This window comes from Carcharodon carcharias, chromosome 23 (genome assembly GCF_017639515.1).
Source record: "Carcharodon carcharias isolate sCarCar2 chromosome 23, sCarCar2.pri, whole genome shotgun sequence".
NCBI classification, from domain to species: domain Eukaryota; kingdom Metazoa; phylum Chordata; class Chondrichthyes; order Lamniformes; family Lamnidae; genus Carcharodon; species Carcharodon carcharias.
In genome coordinates this window covers 4738920-4761086 of record NC_054489.1, presented here as the reverse complement: position 1 = coordinate 4761086, position 22167 = coordinate 4738920, and the positions used below count along the sequence as shown (strand labels likewise).

Here is a 22167-nt window from a genome sequence, read left to right as displayed (position 1 = left end):
CTGATAGCTCAGATCTTTGTCGTTAAGGATCAGTCTCTTGACCTTTCTCCGTCAGCGGGCGTTGCCAAGGTGATGGAAGCCCTCTTCTTGGTATATATGCAGCGTTAAAGGCTTTGTGGCTATTGTTACTTACCCCTAGAACAAAGGTGCCTGTTTTTCTCTCTCGAAATATTGGTGATTCTCTTCTCACTGCACAACAGGAGTCCTTTAGGCTTCGTCCTCACAGTTACCAGTGAACATATGCAGACCAATCTTCACACTGTGCTTAAAATTTTATTTAAAAATAAGTTTTCTTTATGGTTATTACACTGTTGATTCTTCAGGAAAATATTTTATTGGTAACAGCAAAAAGAGTAATCGGGTTGTCAGTGCAGAGATCATACCGCTAAGAGGCTGGTAGAGGCCGAGTATTTTATTTGTTCCTCGCGGGACAGTAACCCCAGCAGACTGTCCCTGGGCGCTGCATACTCTCGAACGTTGGGCAACCCTGGCACCACGCAGCAGCTCAGGGCACTGCGGTAGATGCTCATGTCATGGGCGTCGTACCACTCGTCTGTCTTCTCGTCGTAGCACTCGACGTTGAACGTCGTCGTGAAACCGTTAAAACCGCCCACGACAAACAAGAGGTCGTCCACCACCTCAATCCCAAAATTGCTCCGCGGGTTAAACATGGTGGGCAAAGTGCGCCAGGTGTTGGTGAGGGGGCTGTAAGCCTCAGCACTCCGAAGGCGGTTAGCCCCGTCGAAGCCTCCAACCTGCCGTTTAAAAGGGGAAAGCAGCTGTTCACTACAAGGGAAATGGTTCACTTCCTCGCAGCGTTAAGTGGTTTTGTAATGATTACTATTTCAGTCTTACTTTCAAGCCCAGACAATCTTAAAAGTCAATAAGTTGTCGGTCAGACGCCATCCGCAGGACTTTTGTTCCATCTGGCCAGCTAATCATCAGGCAGCATGAGAATTATTATTGTCCTTTGAAAAGGACCGAACAAAGGTAATTCTGGAATTTCGGAATCAAACTTATGAGAATAGAGTTTTTTTTTAAAAAAAAAGAAAGTATTGTCTTTGGAAAAGAGGCTTTGAGGTGACGAATGCAGCTTCAAGATTATGAAGAGATGGGAAAAGTCCAAAAAACCTGTCACCTACAGCGATCTACCTTTTAACCATATCTCCCAGTCTCTTCCCAGGGGAGGCGATGGCTGAGTGGTATTGTCGCTGGGCTAGTCATCCAGAGACCCAGGGTAATGCTCTGGGAATGAACTCGCCACAACAGATGGTGGAATTTGAATTCAATAAAAATCTGGAATTAAAAATCTAGCAATGACCGTGAAACCATTGCCGATTGTTGTAAAAACCCATCTGGTTCACTTAAATTTCCCTTTAGGGAAGGAAATCTGCTGTCCCCACTACATATGACTCCAGTTGACTCTTAAATGCCCTCTGAACTGCACTCAGTTGTATCAGACCGCTACAAAGACTCAAAAAAGGAATGAAACCAGACGGACCACCCAGCATCGACCTAGACACTGGAAACGACAGTGGTAAACTCAGCCCTGTTGACCCTGCAAAGTCCTCCTTACTAACATCTGGGGACAAGTGCTCTGGGAGAGCTGTCTTACAGACTAGTCAAGCAACAGCCTGACATAGTCATACTCGCAGAATCATATGTGGTATACAGTCAGGAGGGAGTTGCCTTGGGAGTCCTCAACATCATCTCCAGACCCCATGAAGTCTCATGGCATCAAGTCAAACATGGGCAAGGAAACCTCCTGCTGATTATCACGTACTGCCCTCCCTCAGCTGATGAATCTGTACTCTTCCATGTTGAACATCACTTGGAGGAAGCACTGAGAGTGGGAAGGGCGCAGAATGTACTCTGGGTGGGGGACTTCAATGGCCATCACCAAGATTGGCTTGGAAGCACCACTACTGACTGAGCTGGCTGAATCCTAAAGGACATAGCTGGTAGACTGGGTCTGCGACAGGTGGTGAGGGAAGCAACAAGAGGGAAAAACACACGTGACCACATCCTCACCAAACTGCCTGCCACAGATGCATCTGTCCATGACAGTATGGGTAAGAGTGACCACCGCACAGTCATTGTGGAGACAAGGTCCCACCTTCACATTGAGGATATGCTCCATCGTGTTGTGTGGCACTACTACCATCTGATGAATAGATTTTGATCGGATCTAGCAACTCAAGACTGGGCATTCATGAAGCGTTGTAGGCCGTCAGCAGCAGCAGAATTGTACTTGAACACAATCTGTAACCTCATGGCCCAGCATATTCCCCACTCTACCATTACCATCAAGCCAGAGGATCAGCCCTGGTTCAATGAAGAGTGCAGGAGGGCATGCCAGGAGCAGCACCAGGCATACCTAAAAATGAGGCCTCAACCTGGTGAAGCCAAAACACAGGACTATTTGCGTGCCAAACAGCATAAGCAGCAAGTGATTGGCAGAGTTAAGCGATCCCATAACTAACAGATCAGATCTAAGCTCTGCAGTCCTGCCACATCTAGTCGTGAATGGTGGTGGACAATTAAACAACTCACTGGAGGAGGAGGTTCCACAAATATCCCCATCCTCAATGATGGAGGAGCCCAGCACATCAGTGCAAAAGATAAGGCTGAAGCATTTGTTACAATCTTCAGCCAGAATTGCAAGTGGATGATCCATCTCTACCTCCTCCGGAGGTCCCCAGCATCACAGATACCAGTCTTCAGCCAATTCGATTGACTCCACATGATATCAAGAAATAGCTGAAGGTACTGGATACTGCAAAGGCTATGGGTCCTGACAATATACCGGCAATAGTACTGAAGACTTGTGCTCCAGAACTTGCCGTGCCCCTAGCCAAACTGTTCCAGTACAGCTACAACACTGGCATCTACCTGACTATGTGGAAAATTGCCCATGTATGTCCTGTACACAAAAACAGGACAAATCCAATCCAGCCAATTACTGGCTCATCAGTCTGCTCTCGATCATCAGTAAAGGAAGGAGTCATCAAGACTGCTATGAAGCGGTACTTGCTTAGCAATAACCTGCTCATTGATGCCCTGTTTGGGTTCCACCAGGGACACTCAGCCTCTGACCTTATTACAGCCTTCGTTCAAACATGGACAAAAGAGCTGAACTCCCAAGGTGAGGTGAGAGTGACGGCCCTTGACATCAAGGTCACATTTGACTGAGTGTGGCTTCAGGGAGCAATAGCAAAACTGGAGACAAAGGGAATCAGGGGGAAAACCTTCCACAGGATGGAGTCATACCTAGCACAAAGGAAGATAGCTGTGGTTGTTGGAGGTCAGTCATCTCTGTTCCAGGACATCACTGCAGGAGTTCTTCAGGTTAGTGTCCTCGGCCCAACCATCTTCAGCTGCTTCATCACTGACCTTCCTTCCATCATAAGGTCAGAAGTGGGGATGTTCGCTGATGATTGCACAATGTTCAGCACCAATTATGACCCCTCTGATACTGAAGTAGTCCACGTCCAAATGCAACAAGACCTGGACAATATTCAGGCTTGGGCTGACAAGTGGCAAGTAACATTCACACCACACAAGTGCCAGGAAATGACCATCTCCAACAAGAGAGAATCTAGCCATCTTCCCTTGATGGCATTACCATCACTAAATCCCCCACTATCAACATCCTGGGGGTTACCATTGATTGGAAACTGAACTGGACTAGCTATATAAATACTGTGGCTATAAGAGCACTACCATCTAGAAGGACAAGGGCAGCAGATAGATGGGAACACCACCACCTGGAAGTTCCCCTCCAAGTCATCACCATCCTGACTTGGAAATATATCGGCGTTCCTTCATTGTCGCTAGGTCAAGTTCCTGGAACTCCCTCATTTACAGAACTGTGGGTGTACCTACATGATTTGGACTGCAGCGGTTCAAGAAGGCAGCTCAAGGGCAACTAGGGATGGGCAATAAATGCTGGCCCAGCCAGCGATGCCCACATCCTGTGAATGAATAAATATATTTAATAACTATTTGAAGAAAATAAGAGGAAGTTTGCATTTCTATGGCTGAAAACATTTCACAGCCAATTTTTTTGAGATGTGGGCGTCACTGGGAAGTCCAGTGCCCATCCCTAATTGCCCTTGTTCAGAGGGCACTTAAGAGTCAACCACATTGTTGTGGGTCTCAAGTCACATGTAGGCCAGACCAGGTAAGGATGGCAGGTTTTCTTCCCTTAAGGCAATAGTGACCCTGATGGGTTTTTACAACAATGGTTTCTTGGTCATCATCAGACTTTAAATTCCAGATTTTTATTGAATTCAAATTTCACCATCGGCCTTGGTGGGATTTGAACCCAGGTCCCCAGAACATTAACAACAAAAAACAGAAAATGCTGGAAAAACTCAACAGGTCTAGCAGCATCTGTGGAGAGAGAAGCAGTTTCTGCTTCTCTTCTGGAACAGTCTCTGTTTCTATCCCCACACATGTTGCTTGACCTGTTGGAGTTTTTCCAGCATTTTCTGTTTTTGTTTCAGATTTCCAGCATCCGCAGTATTTTGCTTTTATCTCCAGAACATTACCCTGGATCTCTGGAACACTAGTCCAGAGACAATACCGCTAAGCCACTGCCACTGCACTTTTGAAGTGTAGTCACTGTTGTAATGTTGGAAACATGGAAGTCATTTGGGTGCAACAAGCTCCCACAACAGCAGTGAAGTAAATGACTAGATCATCTGTTTTCAATATTGTTTGAGTGATAAATGTTGACTAGGACACTGAGGAGAACTCCCCTGCTCATCAAAATAGTGCCATGGGATCTTTTATGTCAGCTTATTGGGGGCAGATGGGAGCTTGGTTCAGCCTCTCACCTGAAAGGCAGCACCCCCTCAGTAATGTACTGAAGTGTCAGTGCCCCAGTGTCTAGAAAGGAGCTTGGACCCACAACCTTTTGACTCTGAGTGCTAGCCACTTACTCAAGGCTGACAACTGAAAAAAAAGAACATGTAGGGACAGGGGAAAGGAGTTTGGAAGACTGTTTAGAGTAGATAGCTGCAGCTGAAGAGCTAGCAGTGACACCAGCACAGACACGGTGGGTGGGTGGGCTTAATGTCCTCCTGTGCTGTAATTCCTATGGTTCAGTGATGTGCAAGATGGATAGGTGGGTTAAGATCAATCAAAAAGACATGGGCTTGTTCAACTGTTCCTTACTCCGTATCCACTTGTTAACAGTACTTTTAATGTGAACCATTGTATTTAGGGTTAAAATAAATGTATTAGGGAATGAGGAATATGCAGAAGCTTCTGTGCATTCGTTCCCTCTGTTCTTTGTGGTTAGTTGCATCTCTTGGCCAGACTGTAGAATTCTGGACTGGTTAATGTTGGCATCTCACTCCACTCCTCCCTAGAAAAATCAGTCTCCCTGTCATTCTATCACATTGCCCTTCCTCCCCTGGTGAACAGGTCTACTGCTGGGATAGGGGAGTGGAGTTAGTAAAGTATAGAAAGCTGTCTCACAGAATTCGACTTCAAATAGCGCCCACTGTTAAATCACTTCAGTCTTCTCTTGCCACCTCTCCAGGCCCAAGAGTGAGATTAGGAACTTGGGGTCAGGAAGGTAGTTCTGCTCCCCCCCACCCTCACCCAACCCCCAGCCCTTTCTGTGATCCGCTGTTGACCTTGATCTCTAGAACTTAATTCTTAAACCCTTCCTCCTTGAAGCTACCCTCCCTGCCATTAAAAGGTTTCTCAAGCTGGTCTTTTGAACTGTTCCTTTGGACGTCTCTCCTGTTAATTGGTCCCCATCCCACACCCCATGAAGCATGTTAGGATGTTTCTAATATTAAAAGTGATATATAAAAGCAAGTTGTTAGCTAGCACTCCACCTGTCCTATCAGTCCAACATCCAGATGTTTGGCCTCCAACATGCACCTTCAATGCTGCCAGAATTGTTTTTTTTCATCCATTTGATTGGATGCTAGGCACAGGGAGAGAATATTAGCATCCGTTCTCAAGCAAGTTTACAAGACATCATGGAAGTGTCAGTTTGAGCTTCTTGTTGCCTGATAATTTCTTGGTGAAACTTGGAGAAGGCAAAGCAAATTGGATTGAAGAAAGAATAAACAAGTCACTTGGATAATGGGAGAGTTTGCAAGTAACCCCAGTGACCTTTGTATTAACGTAACTGAATAAGGAAAACATGTGATGTTCATTCAGTATAAAATGCTGCTCACCTATTTATTCCTGTGTCCGTTTTGACCTCTCTGCTTCCTGTCCTTCTGCGGCGGCACAGCCAAATGGTGGGAGTTTGGAACTGAGAGAATGCTGACTTAACCACTCTGAAGGCTGACCTGGAATCGTGGTCTCCCAGGCTGAAGTCAGGGTGCCAGAAATTCCTGGGAGCAACATGAGGTAACTGACCTCAGAATGTTTGGGGAGGAGTCATGTCTCCCACTGGCTTTACCCTGTTCCTCTGCATCCATTTCAAAATCCCCAACCTCCTCCCCCAATCTGTGGCCTCACACTCTCAATCTCTGCAACTCCCTCCCACCCTGTGTACAATCTTGCATTGCCTGCTATTAACCCCTGGTGTGATGTACATTCCTCTCTATCACTAGTGGCAGTGCTCTCAGTCATCCTGCCTCCCTAAATCTGGAACTCTCTTTTCCCTTGCCACATTTCCCCCACACCAGAAGTCGCCTTAAAATCTACTTGTTCATTCTAAATTTCCCTTTTCTATTAACCCCATGTTGAGAAACTCCTTGGGATTTTTTGCTATGTCAGAAGTGTTCTATAATTGCAAGCTGTTTTCACTTACTGCGTATACGCATTCACCATAAGCTATAACGCCAACGCCACTACGCCTGCTCCTCATGGGCGCTACGGTTGTCCATTGGTTGGTTTCGGGAGTGTAGAACTCAGCTGTGAACAAGCATTCATTACCATTGAATCCTCCGCATATGTAGACCTGAAGTGAAGAGGAAAGCACAGCTAGATGGCCGTGAGCGGGAAGGATTGTGTTAGAGCGTGAGATGTGGCACACCAGGCTTTGTTTATGCAGGAGGTGGTGAAGCTAGATTGAGCCTTGGTGCGCCACACTTTCAATTAGAGCTCATTATTGAAAACTGAAGATTAAGGGCGCACAGTGCAAGTTTTTAGAATAATGTAGGGAACCAATGATTGTAGGTAGGTATTCATTTAAAAGCAGGGTAGGCAAACCAGAGGAAGAGCCAAATATAAGAGAGAAGTTTCAACTGAACCCAGGTATAAAGGGCCAATTATCATAAACATGGATGGTTAAACACAACCAGGGATGAGTAAAACTATTTTGTTATAGACCCCAGCGCACTCTCCCTCAGCATTTAGCCTAGTTCCTATGTGGACAGCTGTGCGTAGAATTAGACCTCAGCAGGCCATAGTTGAACAGTGGAGTTGTGAGACTGGGTGTATATTCAGGTGTTCTGTTCAATTTCTTTTTGGGATCAGGGAGCGCTAATACAACTTGCCCTCAGTATGGGCAAAGTCCATTAGAGGATAGAATGTAGACGTATGGCCTGTGGGAGAATCCCTGATATGGGGATTTGTACAGAGTTTGTAGAGAATGCCTGATAAGCTGATTGATATTTTCTCATCCCAGTCTTTCTTATGTTCTTTGCTCTTAGCAGCATTGTTTTGTCAATCCAGTCAAAGTAAAAGCTGAGCTCCAGCTGCAGAACTTTACCTGTTTATGGAGACTTTTGTATCGATGAAACTTGTAGTCCAGAAATACAGTGGGAGGCAGTATACTGAGAGAACTTACCGCTGGATGAACCCATGGTTATCTCCACTCCTTAAGACATTGCATTATTGAGAGAGCTTGTGTCCAGTGGACAGTTGACATTCTAGTTAGATACCATGAAAAGAATTCAAAGTGCTCAAGTTAATAGACCCGATGGCTTGCCGCAGTACTCAATCTTGCTGATCAGAAAGGTCCCAGGTATGGCCCACGGTCTGTGCAAACGTTGCTGATCTCAGTCTGGGCAGTAGTTCAGTTTCTAACAATGGATTTGCACCCTCTGGACTAAGGAGGGGTAAACAGTTGCCGGGGTTCCTTTCCAGATCTCTGATTACTTTTGTCGGATTTAGGAAAAAGAGGATGCCATTCAGCTCCACCACCGCCAACCACCAACCTCCCGCCCCCAGCATCCACCCCCCCCTCTCCCACCCACCCATCCACCCCACCCCCCCCCACCCATTCTCCCCCCCAGCCCCCAACCATCCACCCTCCCACACCCATCCACCCCACCACCCCACCCATCCACCCCCTCCCCACCCATCCACCCCACCCCATTCCAGAGCCTGTTTTGCCATTCAATTAGGTTATGACTGATCAGTATCTTAACTCCATTTACCTATTTGGTTCTGTAATCCTTAATAATCTCCCCTAACAAAAGCTTACCAGTCTCATTTTTTACATTTTTTAATTGACCACCATTCTCAACAGCTTTTTGGGTGAGAGAATCCCAGATTTCTGCTTCCCTTTGTGTAAAGATATGCTTCCTCACATCATTCCTGAACGGCCTAGTTCTGTTCCAAAGGTTTTCCATCTTGTTCTCAACTTGGCCACTAGAAGACTGTTTCTCTCTCTCCTCCCTATCAAACAATTTAATTTTCTTAAACACCTCAATGTGATCTATATTTTATAGTCAAGGCAATACAAGCCAAGTCACAGAATCATAGAATCACACAGTGCTGAAGAGGCCCTTTGGCCCATCGAGTCTGCACTGACACGTGAGAAACACCTGACCTACCTACCTAATCCCATTTACCAGCACTTGGCCCATAGCCTTGAATGTTATGACGTGCCAAGTGCTCATCCAGGTACTTTTTTGTCAATGCAACCTGTCCCCTTTAATGCATTCTCCATACATGTGCATGGATGTTGGCCAAGGAATCCATCAGGCTTTATTGTGATGCCCCCAAAAGTTAAGTAATTTGCCTTACTCATTGTCAGGGTTCGCATATCAAGCTGACTGTACTGTGGAAAAACCCCAGCCAGACTCATCATATTTTCAGAAAGTGAGGGGAGAACATTGTGGAGAGCAATAAAAGTGTCCCCAGGTTGAAGAGACTATGAGAATGTCGATAAATATTTTCAAGATTTACATCTGCATGTACTTGCTTTCTATAAAACATTACTTCCTGTTGTCAACTTTTTTCCATAATTATTGCTTATGACTGCACTGGTCCTTGCTGCTGAAACCCTCATTCTTGCCTTTATTACTCCTAGACTTGACTATTCCAATTCCTGGCTGGTCTTCCACATTCTAAGCTCTATAAATCACTCTTTTCTTAACTCACACCAAGTTCTGTTTGCCTATGACCCTATGCTCACTGACCTAAATTGGCTCCTGGTCAAACAATATTGATATCAAAATAATGATTTTAACATCCTCATCCTTGTTTTCAAATTCCTCCATGGCTTCACCCCTCTTTATCTCCATAATCTCCTCCCGCCTCACAGCTTTCTGAGATCTCTGTGCTCCTCTAATTCTGGCCTCTTGTGCAACCCTGATTTTAATTGTGGCACCATTGGTGGCTGTGCCTTGGCCCCAGTTCTGCCTCTGTGCAATATTTCAGTTGTACCACACTCTCTAACCCCACTTCACCTGAAGACTATACTTGGTCTGGACTCCTCTTCCACAACCCCATAGCAAGTATAAAGAGAAAATAAGTTTACTATTGTTCCTCTGGCACTAAATATTAATAGCATGTCATTAAGTAATAGCATTGTCATATTTTCAAAATCTGCTTAAAATAACTTGGAACCAAACACAGTTACCATATCAATATTTGAACTCCACGGAATTGGATAATAGGCCCTGCTAAGTCTCAGAGTGTTAGGTGGAATCAAGCTCAGAATTTGCTGGTGTGGGCACAGTCACAGATTCAGAGCCCCTGTTTGGCTTTCTGGAGCTATAACGTACTCTATTCCTCTCTGCTGCTTGCTTCACTGCAACGTTCTATTAAAGGAGGAAAATTTGTAGGGTTATGCAGTAAGAGCTTGTTTATGACTGCACTTGTCCTTGCTGCTGAAACGAGGGTGGGACTAATTGAATAGCTCTTTCAAAGAGCTGGCGCAGACATGATGGGCCGAATGGCTGTTTCCTCTGCTGTACCATTCCAGGATTCTGCAGTCACTTTAACTTAAGTCTAACTCTGAAGATATTTATAAGTATTTATTTGAGGACTAATTTTAAAACTACTTTTAAAAATGTGACAGCCTTAATAATTTACTAAAAATACTGCAGGGGCTGGAATTCTGAAATAACAACAGAAAGTGCTTGAAAAACTTAGCAGATCTGGCAGCATCTATCGGGAGAGAAAGGGAGTTAACGTTTCGAGTCCAATATGGCTCTTCTTCAGAACTATTATTAATAATTTAGTTTGTCCCCCACTATACACCCTGAATTTATTCCCATTCTCTTCTACAGGCCTTAACACATCTTTTATCAGGCATCAGAAACCCCGTACATCTTACCCAAGTTCACATCCTTCAGGTGTGAATCTAGAAAGTATCAGAGTTCTATTGTTATTCTATTGTCCTATTGTCATTCAACAGTCACATAAATATAGTACACATATTGTCGAAGTAGTCAGAAGGAGGAACCCTGGCTAATTTTTTGCTCCTTTTCCTAGCCCAATTATGCTGAAACTAATCGCAAAACCAGACCACTATCTTGACTGATATCAAACCAAACTGAGGACAGGGCTTGGAATCTGGTGATAATATATGGCTCAGTGTTAACAAATAATGGGTTAATGAATATGTTAAATAGACTATCCGGATATTAATGATCTAACTGTGACATCGGTAGTCAGATGACCGAGAGACTCCAAGAGAACTAGGTACAACATAGACTGTGTCCTGAATACCATGTGCTTACCCTGAGGTCTTTGTATATAGTTCTTTAAAAAAAAGTTTGAAGTTAAACTATACCGACTATCTCAAGTCTGTCCAAAGAAAGCAAAGCCTCATCAAGGGTTAGTAAGACTAGAAAGCAGGGTATTAGTGAAACTTCACTAATGCTTGGCAGCAATATTGAAAGACATCAAAACACGGTGGCAGTGCTGGGGCCACAGTCTAGCAAACTATGGCCACAGATCAATGGCCCATGAGTGAAGACCAGCGAAGGAAGAAATTTGACTTTGCAGTGCCAAAGATTGGATCCAAAAAGTACCGTGGTGATGAGACAGTGAGAGACACAGGATGTCACTAGCCAATGAGCAGCCGCTACCCCTCCAAAAACCTTTCCAACACATAGGAGGTCCACAGCAAGGGCAGCGATGGGAGCTCTGGAAGAGACAGTTTGAAAGGTACTGAACGGCTTCAGGGGAAACCTCAGAAAAACCAGGTCTGTACACTTTTATATGCTGTTGGAGCCATAGCCAATGATGTCCCTACGCAGCAAGTCTCGGCATCATATGAAGAGGTGAAGGAGGCCTTTGAGAAATACTTAAGCTCCATAAAGAATTTGGTTATTGAAAGAGCAAAATTTAATCAGAGAACCCAAAGGCCAGGGGAGGCCATCAATTCCTTCATTAATCACCTATATCAGTTAGCAAGTACCTGCAGTTATAGAGCTTTAAAACACAATTGATTAGAAACCATACTGTAGTTGGTATCCTCGATGATGCATTGACTGACTCATTACAGTCAAAAGAGGATCTGACCCTAGTGAAGGCTGAACAGATTGCCAGACAGGCCGAGTTGAGACACCAAAACTGGGGTGTAATTTGAGGCAGCGTGAAGACTCGGTCGGGGGGGCGGGGTCGTCAGTCCAGTACATAGGTCGGAAGCTCCGCCCACTGAAAGGTTCACGAGAAAGCCCACCAAAACCAGCGAAAGGGAGGGGAGATCTCTTCCATCTACAGCCAGGTGCTCCAGATGTGGCGCAAACAGACAGCACTGCCGTGAAGACTGCCTTGCAAGGGGAGTTGAATGCTTTCTCTGTGGCAGGACAGGTCACTTTAAACAGTTTTATAAATCAAGAACAATATTCAAGGATTCAAGGAAAGAAAATTAGAACATGTTCCCAGTCAGTTGGAGGTCTAAGAAATGGGAGCTATACCTCTCCAATCAGATGGCTTCCCTAGGAGAGATCAAAAAGCCGATACACGGTTCTGGTCTATGCAGTAGGAAGCTCAAGACTACAGAACAGAATTTAAACTTGAGAGCGATGCAGGAGTCTCTGTCTTATTGGACAGATCGGACTGGTTTTCAAATTGATTAAAGAAATCAAAGTTCAAGCATTCAATTTGCAGCTTCAGAGGCCTGGGGGCACAAAGCTCCGAAAGAATACTGCCGTTTGTCATGAAGAAAAAGAAATGAAAGGAATGCTCTATTTTTAGAGAATCAGCCAATTTCTGCTCAGCAGGTTAGCGAGTTTAAGACTTGGTCTTATACAAAAGCTTGATGAGGTCTCAGTATAGGACAGCAAAGTACCATTTAAGGATGAATTTCCAAAGTTATTTGAAGAACTGACAGACTCAGCAGTAGCACGTGAAGTTTATTCATTATGCAGTGAGTCGTTCTTTATCACAGAAGCACCATCCACTTGACCACAGGAGGAGATTGCAGACCTCTCAATTCCTTTTGCAGACAGGCAAGAAGGTGTGGAAATAGAAGGCAATGAAAAATACAGCAGCCATCTGCCAGAGGAGCTCCTTGACCTGGGTTGGCTCTTTCCTGGCAAAAGTCATGAGAAGGAGGTCATTGCAAAAATAAGTTATCTGTTAGAAGATGAGATCCTAGAGATCATTACACTCTTTCACTCCACTGCCTAAGGTTACAAAGTCTCTGAAGTCTTTTTTATGAAGTCAGCTGTGTTTGCTGCAGAGCAGTGGAATTTGTATATCTGTCCCACTGCACCCACAAATGAAACGTATTGTATATCGCTGGCTGACCACAGAGCTGTCCAGCAAGAAAGAAATGCTTGATTCCCATGTGGATCATACCACTAGACAAAGTGCAGAGCTTACTAGTTTGTGTGTAAGCAGGTTGCAGCACACATTTGAATCTCATCAGCAAATCATGCTTCCACTCAAATCGTCCTTCAGTGTAAAAGCAGAGGCCCAAACCTGCAGAGCTTTGACAGCTGAAGAGTCCAATACAGGAGTTTCATCTAGATCCAGTTCTGGAGATTCATCCCATTGTTGAAGATGGTGTAGCCTTATCTACTTATGCTGACATTGTCATCCCATTGCCTCCAGCAGAGCAGTCTCATGCTAAAACAAGTCTGGCAATGTTACCACTACCTACAGAAAGTGCAAATAGTACTCTAAGAGTAGTAGGGAAGTCATATTTTCTTCATATCCTGAGATGTCTTCAGGATGTTCGTCATTCTTCTTCTCGTCTTCCAGATTTATTTAAATCTCAAAAATTGAATACTGTTCTCATGGTCCATGATACAATGCATGATACAGCTGTGAAATTTTTCAAAGTTGAAGATGCTTCATCTTCTCAAGCCTTTCCCCAGTGTGCTAAGAGGGAGGAGAAGTTAGTTTGTCCTCTTCCTATTCAAGAACGTGTGATTGTCCATGTCTTGAGGTCTTCTCTCTTGGATCAGTTTTTCATGACTGGGTTTCACAACCTTTACAGTTAAGTCATCGTAGAGATCACAGCCCAGTTACCATAGGGAGCTGCTATCCCACTCCATTAATGTGTTTGTTTTATAGGAAAAAGACAAGCGACCACACATGTCTGCACCTGCTTCCAAGACAGCCAAGAACACTGTTGGGGATTGAATCTCTTTGTGACAGTGATTTGGATGGGAGTGAAGGGTTGGAGTTGGATATAATCATTAACAGTACAGAAGGTTTATAAAAGTTGGAAAATGTAATGTAAATAGTTTAACAAAGGAATGTAACCACTTGAGATTAGACTTGGGGGAGATGTAGAGTAATGGATTAAAGAATGTGTTAATGAGACCATGAGGATATTAATGATGTAACTGTGACATCAGTAGTCAGATGACCGAAAGGCTCCAAGAGAGCTAGACGCAGCACAGACTGTGTCCTGAATACCATGTGCTTGCCCTGAGGTCTTTGTATATAGTTCTTAATAAATAAGTTGATGTTAAACTATATCAACTATCTTATCTGTCCAAAGGAAGCAAAGCCTCATCAAGGTTCAGTAATAATAGAAAGCAGGGTATGAGTGAAATTTCACTAACGCTCAGCGGCAACATCAAAAAACATTGAAACAAATGTCACACCAGCCATTGCATTTAGCACTGGAGAAATCTGTAACTATTTTTAAAGACTTACAAAGTGGTTAAAAGTAGTTCCTACTGCAGGTTCAGAATGAGAACCCAAAGCTTTGTTTAGGTTGCATGTTTGGAACTTAGCTCTTTGATGACTGTTACTGTTTCTCTTCATTAATTCTGTTTACCAATAAGTACTTATTATTTTTGGCGCTTGCGTTATTGGTTCTACTCAATTTCAAGAGGAGGTGGATGTCACTGGAGGGTTGGAAGGGTGGAGATCACTGGAGGGTTAGAATGTTCGAGGCCACTGGAAGTTCGGAAGGGTGGAGGGTTAATTTACAGTAAATGGAGTGGTTTTGTTCAACAATAAGGAGGTTAAAATATCTCAGCTTGAACTTTTCTAGCCATCTCTGGAGATGGTTAATATTGTATTGGGGGAAAGGTTCAGAATATAGAGGCGGCCTTGCACCCTTGGTTGTGGTCCAAGATGTGTAAGGACCGAGAGAGCAGTGAGTAGGCATTAGAGGGCAATTGCTGCTTATTTGGCAGCTACCTATCAGGATATGTTTGCAACACTGATGTTCATTTGCAGAGGAATCGCTTTAACCACCCTTCCCCCTCCCCTTTCTGATGAAACGCCACTGGCCTGAAGCATAACTTTATTTCTCTCTCTACATTTGCTGCCTTACCTGCTGAGTGTTTCTAATATTTTCTGCTTTTATTAATTGCTTGACCCCAATCTCCTGACATATCCTAACATTTGAAACAGGCTCCAAACCTCAGCATGGTCTTACACAACCAATGTTTTGAACGATTAACTCAGTTTCTCTCTCCACAGATGCTGCTTGACCTGCTGAGTATTTCCAGGATTTTCTGTTTTTATTTCAGATTTCCAGCATCTGCGATATTTTGCTTTCATGTTGCTGCATAAACGTTGACTTCAAAGAGTGATTGAGCCTCATCAAGAACCCTCCTAAAAATCACAATTGCAAAACAGCTGAAACCCTAGCCCTAGTTGTAAACTCCCTGGGACATGTGTGAATATTACAGATACATTTCACACTTCCAGCAGGGAGTTATACTGACAGGAAGCAAGTGATTGGAGATAGATTACAATCGTTGGCAGAATTTTCTGATCATTGCTCCCTGTTGCATCAATGAATAACCTCTAATGTTTGCAGAGCTCTGGTGATAGTATCAGAGATTTGGTCATACAGTGTGACACTTTGTGGGAGTATGACTTCGTGAATTCAATAAATATTACACGGGGATAGTAGTCCATTAGCATCAGGCCAGGAACCGATACAGCCAGAAGGTGGGGCAATGGGCTAAATACTGACCTTCAACCTCTGGGACCTAGGTTCAAATCCAGCCCGGACCAAGGGCCAAAGACTCCTCAGTTTGCTGATCCTAAGGCTCGTGTGAAATGAGTTTCAGATATCTCAAACCAATTCCATTGGCCATGGACATGGGCACACATTGAAAATCTCAGTCAGAGTGAAGAGTAGAGGAAACTGTACCATGCTTGACCTGGATGGCTTCGTAAACTGCTAGAGTGAAGTGAAAAGTTCCATTTCTCGGCACTAATGTTACCCTCAACTTGAGTACAAAAATATTATGTTACTCGTGAAATACGAGCTTAACCCCAGCATTTCTGACCTTCAGGAGACGGACCGTGTGATTTGAGTAAAAGTGTTACTTTTCCATGTGAGATTCTTTACTCCCAGATTCATACAGAGATACAATTCCATGATTCCAGCTACCCCCTGATATCTCACCCAATCAGGACATACTGCACCTCGACAGTCAGGGGCGGAAATTCATCTGGGACCTTGACGCAAAAGGGGGCGATATCAGATCGGCCGCTCGTTACTCTGTCAATGAAACTAAATATCAGGCGCTGCGTAGAACGGGCGATTAATCCGTCCGATATCGCCCGTTTTGTACCACCACCCGAGATAAAATTTTACCCCAAATGTCCATTATGGAAAGTATCAGAGCCATGTGTGATCCTGGCCTCTCTCTCTATACACTTTACAGCGAGTGACTTGCATCAAAACAAGGAGGGGAGCCCTGAAACTAAATATCGTGCCCATGAGATCGGGACCGACTGGGACCCAACCCCCCTTTTGTGATCTGAGTATTCGCGATGCCTGGGACATTGCAGGGAAATATCAGAATTTGTACGTCAGAATCTGCATCTTCACGGCACAAGATCCAAACTGAAGATTGGAAGTGAGAGATCCTCCCGAAAGCAAACTGGAGGTGATTCAGACCCAGAATCCTGACTTTGTGACAGTGCAGAATCCCTCTAAACTGGGAGCATGAAGGAAACGTCACCCTTGCAATGTCTTTGTAATGGAAGGGCGTTTAAACAACACATTTGTTCACCTTTGGCTAGTGCTTCAGATTAAATGGAATGGCAGAGTCGCCTGGGGTGATGAATTCCCACCCACTGCCTGGTCTGGGAGGGATTCTAACCAGAAGATACTGGGTTCAGTTAGCGGATCTCATTGGGAGCAAGACCTCCGTGCTCGTGGGTTAGAGAATGAAAAAGATCAGCCTGGATTCTGAAAGGTCGGGATTGGGAAAATCAGAAGGAATCCTGAGCCCCCATTTCAAATGAGCATCCCTCCCCGGGTTACCTTTCCGTGGAGGGTTGTGGCGCTGGCGTCGCTCCGCTGTTCGTGCATTGGCGCAATCAACGTCCACTGGTTTGTCTCAGGTTCGTACCTCTCGGCGGTATTCAGCCGGACGTAGCCGTCAAACCCCCCCATGGCGTAAATGAAGCTGTCTAGGACCGTCACGCTGACATAACAGCGCCGGGAATGCATGGGAGCCACTTGCTGCCACGTTTTCTTGACCGGGTCAAAGCGCTTGACGCTGTTGAAATAATCGACACTGTCGAAGCCGCCGATGATGTACACGAAGCCATTGAGGTAGGCGGCTCCATGGTAAGCCCTGGGGCTCTCTTCCTCACAGGTCACGTTGACCCATCGATCTGCTCGGGCGTCATAAGCCTCGATGGCGTTGGTCGGGCTGCCCCCGCTCCAGCCGCCGATTGCGAAGAGGATGGAGTAGGGGAGACGAGGTCTGGTCAAGGGGTTGCGGAAATCCGAGTTCGACGGTCCATTCATGTTGAGGTCGTACATGGCCTTGAGCGCGTTAATAATGATAGGTTTACAATCATCGTTGTCCTTCACATAGTCATTGTTCTTGACGTTGTTCATGAAATATTCAGCGTTCATTAAAGCCAGTCTCACCTGAAAGGGAGAAAAGTTAATAAACCATCAGTTCCAAGAGGACGACTAGAGCGCTTTGGGACGGTCCTTAAGGCACCATAAAAATGCGAGTATTTCTACCTATTGCCCAGTTTTGATATCTCTGACGTGAAAAGGAGTAAAAATGACACATGCACCGTCCAATAAGGAGGAAAGATCGGAAAGGGTTCAGTCCGGTTTCATCTCCGCTCTGTCAGTTTGAGGTCTCAGCCATGGAGGCAGTTTGGAAGGTAAAACTGTTCTCACTGACCCCCGGGCTACAGGCGGGGGGGGGGGGGGGGGGGGGGTAAAACCAGTCTGCTCAACGAGGCCTGTGAGAGAGCACACCTCAGCTTGGCTCATTTACCTCCTCCAGCACTCACCCACCTAGGCTCAGCCACAAGGAATGACCATCTGGGTGACGTACCATACCCCAGCCGGAGTCACACCTTGGCCACAGAAGGGGAGGAAAACAGGGGGGGAAATGGGTAGACAGATCAAAGATTATAGTGACTGGGTAAATGACGCATTGAGATGGTGACTGGCACATTCAAAGGTTTCGGCCTGGGTGATGAGGGAGCTTTCGGGCAGTGACCGTAAAAACTCATTGGGGAAAGGCCACCCACAATCTAACGTCCTCCCTCCACAATACACCAAGGGGCTGGAAACCGTACAAAACTCCTCAGGCTGTTTGCGCCAGAGAATATTTGACATGAAATGTAAACATAAATTGTAAACATAACCTCTAATTGTAAGAGTTTTGAATGCCACATACAGTACTGTATTGAAATAAATTGGTGTATTGCACTTTATATAATGTCAAACTTGAACTGTTATGTTACTATTGCAAACTTTTACAAAATGATGTAATAATAAAGATTCTTCCATCCATTTATTATCAATCTACAGAGCAAACGGAGTGCAGCTGACTAACTGAGTGAAGACTTGGAGGTTGGTGAGAGGAAAACTAAGTGTTAATCTTGTTCTTAAACTTTGCTTTTATGTGTATAGTACTGGTCTCCTTATTTAAAGAAAGATGTAAATGTGTTGGAAGCAGTTCAGAGAAGGTTTACTAGACTAATACCTGGAATGGGTGGACAGGCTGGACAGTTTAGGCTTGTATCCACTGGAATTTAGAAGAGTAAGATGTGACTTAGTTGAAACCTTTAATATCCTGAAGGGTCTTGACAGGTTGGCTGTGGAGAGGATATTTCCTCTTGTGGGAGAATCCAGAACTAGGGGTCACTGTTTAAAAATAAGGGGTTGTTCATTTAAGACAGAGATGAGGAGAATTTTTTTCTCTCAAAGTATTAAGTCTTTGTAACTCTCTTCCTCAAAAGGCAGCGGAAGCAAAGTCTTTGAACATTTTTAAGGCAGAGCCAGATAGATTCTTGATTAACATGGGGCTGAAAAGTTGTTGGGGGTAGGCAGGAATGTGGAGTTGAGGTTACAATCAGATCAGCCATGATCATCTTGTATGGCAGAGTAGCCTCGAGGGGCCAAGTGGCCTTACTCCTGATCCTAATTCATATGTTCATACTTTTATGTTCATAAAAGAGTCACAATAATATTAATAACATTAATTAAGTGGTTAATAGGCTCCTGCTCCAATATTCAGCACTCAAGGTTGGTTCCTCCAAGTGCTGAATTCCTCATCCTATCATTGCCAGGTACTTCCTCATGAGGAAGACAGCTATAGATCCTCGAGAAGAGGGACCCCTTCAACCCTCTTCACTGGGGAATGGCTTGTATTGTGGGTTGGTTGAGCAGGGGGGTTGGGAGAGTGATGGGGGGGGGCGGGTGGTGGGGGGGAGGGATTCCAAACAGGCCAAGATGGTGAATGTAAAATAACAACCTTTTTTTTTAAAGACCACAAAATCTCAAAGCTAAATGTGATATTTGTATTGTATATTATATTTGTATTGTATATTACCATCTAAATCAACCAACTTTCCCAATTATTGCCAGCTTTCTGCTGTGGACCACTGCTTAGCAACAATTGGATTGAAATCGCCCCATTGCAGGACTGACAGAGCCAGCAAGACAGAAAAGTAATTCTCCCAGTTTTGATAGGATTCAAACTCAGGTGTGAGATGAAGGGACAATATGTTAATCCATAGCTTCAGCCAGTCTCTCTTTTACAAGAAAAATATTTAATTGATACAAATGAAGATACATTTAGCTCCTAATGTACCTTGGGCAGCAGTATGACAATGCACTTTTTCCTGATGTCTGGGTCTTGGGCAATCCACTTGAGAATGGCATCAAATACTACATCTTCTTGTTTCACATTCAACTCATCCTTCTCAATGATGTCTCTGAGCTCAAAGGCTGACAGCTCTAGGAACTCCTCACTCACCTTCACTATCTCCTCAAAATGGTGCAGGATATACATGTAGGCTTTGTGTCGGAGCTCTGGGCAGAAGTAGTAGTCTGCAAATTTGCAGATCCCAATGCAGTTTTCCAGGCATAACTGAGATTCAAGGAATTCACAACAAGCTCTGACAATTCCCAGGACGTTGAACTGATCTGCAGCAGCCAGGAGTCTCTCAACATTCTCCACAGTGACTGGTACAGTCCGAGTGTATGCATATTCTATAATGAGCTTCATCATGTCGGGGGATACCCCTGGGATGTTGTACACCTTCTTCTCTATGCTGTTCCAGCCACTAGTAAATAGAGCCCTGCAAAGCAAAGGGTGGCGAAATCTTAGGATAAGTAAAAGTACAATTCCACCTAACCATTTCACCTCTCTTACTATGGAGCTGTTCTGTACTAATCCACCTGTGGGTACTTTGGCACAAGCGTGCTTAAAATAAGAAAGGCTAAAAACTAATCAATGCAAGAGGATTTAAATCCACAATAAATCTCCAATGATGTTCCTCCTGCTCAGGAATAATTTGGCTGTGATGCCTTCCTTGAATGAATAGCTTGTAGGCATTCTATTTTCTCCCACTTTCTAGCTGTTGCAAGGTTCTATTAGAACCAGCTACTCTTCATTACCCCACCAACAATTTGCATTTAGTAAAACATCCCAGGGTCCTTCACAAGAGCATTATCAAACAAAATGTGACACAGAGACACATACAGATATTGAGAGGTGACCAAAGGTAGGTTTTAAGGAGGATCATAAAGGAACAAAGGGTGGTTTTGAGAGGTAAATCCAAAACTTAGGACCTAGTGAGCAGAAGACATGGCCACCACTGGTGGGTTGAAGAAATAAAAACAAAAAAAATGTCAGAAATACTGAGCAGCTCAGGCAGTATCTGTGGGGAGAAAAATGGAATAATAGATCCGTCTGTGATAAAAGGTCACTGGCCTGAAACGTTAACTCTGTTTCTCGCTCCACAGATACTGCCTGACCTGCTGAGTATTTCCAGCATTTTATGTTTTTATTTCAGATTTCCAGCATCTACATTATTTTATTTTTTTATTAGTGGGTTGAAGGAAATTGATGATGTAAGAGAGGCCAGAATTGGAGAATGCAAAGTTCTCAGAAGGTTGTAGATTGGAAGAGGTTACAGAGATAAGAAGGGGCAAGGTCATGGAGGAGTTTGAACACAAAGATTAGAATTTCAAAATTGAGCACAGGGGTGATGGTTGAACAGGACTTAGTGCAAGTTAGGATACAGGCAGCAGAAGAGGGGGGATGGGTGGTGGTGGGGGGGGGAGGGGGTGGGGGGGATGATGGAAGGCCAGTTTGAACAACATGGGAATAGTTGAGTCTGGAAGTATTAGGAGTACGATGGGGGTTTCAACAACAGATAGGCTGAAGCAGGGACAATATGACGGAGTTGGGAATGGGTGGTCATGGCAATGGAGCGAATATGGGGGCAGGAAGCTCAGCTCAAGGTCAAGGCTGCAAACTAACCATGACTTTGGTCTTGCAAATGTTTAATTGGAGGGAATTTCTGCACAAACAACACTGGATGCTGGACAAGAGCAGTTGTGGTAAATCTAGGATCGAGAGGTGGATAGTGAGGTACAGCTGGGCGTTCACAGTGGAACCTGCTGTGCCTTTGGGGGTGATGTTGCTGATGGGAAGCATGTGAACAGCAGGGAGCTGAGGATAAATCCTTGAGGGATAACAGAGGGAAGGTGTAGGAGTTGGAGTGGAAGGAGAATCTCTGGCTGCGGCTGGATTGATAACAATCTTGCAGTGGGTTTTGTCAATATCCAACTCTTATTGTCTTGAAAGGGAATATTATGGTCTTGCTGTGAAATGTTATCAAGTTATGTATTCAGATTAACACCGTGTCAGATGGACCCTACTGCAATCCCGTTGCTTTAAAAAATGCATTTTATCATGTGGATGAATTCTGAATATCACTTTACAATTTGAATTAGTTGAGTTTGAGTTTATATTTTTGGGTGAATTACCTCGAAACGCTTCTTTTCAGCATCGTTACTTTCTGGGCTAAAGCACACACTAAGTGGAATGGGATAAGGAGGAAGCCTATTTGCTCCAGTTACTGACCGAAAGTAGGAGCTGCAGCTGCATAAGATGTTCTTGTGGGCGTTGAAGTCGATGCCGTTCACCCTGATAACCACGTCGCAAAGTTTCCCCTCAAGTCGAAGCTCATTGAAGATGGTACAAGCCATAGCGCTCATCTTCCTCTCCATGGTGCTCTGCCTTAACTGCCGGGTTGAGGTTGAGGGTTCCTCCATACTGAAGCCTTCACAGTAGAAGC

The 22167-nt window shown here is 44.5% G+C and overlaps 1 protein-coding gene and 1 long non-coding RNA gene across 2 annotated transcripts; one reads left to right on the top strand and one right to left on the bottom strand.

Annotated features, from left to right (window-relative positions):
* Window positions 1–377: 377 nt before the first annotated feature.
* LOC121294013 (kelch-like protein 10) lies at window positions 378–20105 on the bottom strand. Its single transcript, XM_041217496.1, has 4 exons — window positions 19671–20105; window positions 16862–17479; window positions 6788–6937; window positions 378–755 (listed from the first exon to the last, which is right to left on the bottom strand). Exons 1-4 carry the CDS (start codon window positions 20088–20090, stop codon window positions 378–380), a joined length of 1566 nt encoding a protein of 521 aa, XP_041073430.1. The 5' UTR covers window positions 20091–20105.
* LOC121294017 lies at window positions 17644–21954 on the top strand. The gene is made up of 3 exons (XR_005946677.1): window positions 17644–17727; window positions 18386–18427; window positions 21877–21954. It is a non-coding gene; the product is annotated as an uncharacterized LOC121294017 (long non-coding RNA).
* Window positions 21955–22167: the final 213 nt, after the last annotated feature.

Coding starts and splice junctions, on each gene's coding strand:
- LOC121294013 (XM_041217496.1), bottom strand. CDS start 20,090: ATGATGAAGCTCATTATAGAATATGCATACACTCGGACTGTACCAGTC. Junction 6,938..16,861: donor CCACAACCCTCCACGGAAAG/GTAACCCGGGGA, acceptor TCTTCACTTCAG/GTCTACATATGCGGAGGATT. Junction 756..6,787: donor ATGGTGAATGCGTATACGCA/GTAAGTGAAAAC, acceptor TTTAAACGGCAG/GTTGGAGGCTTCGACGGGGC.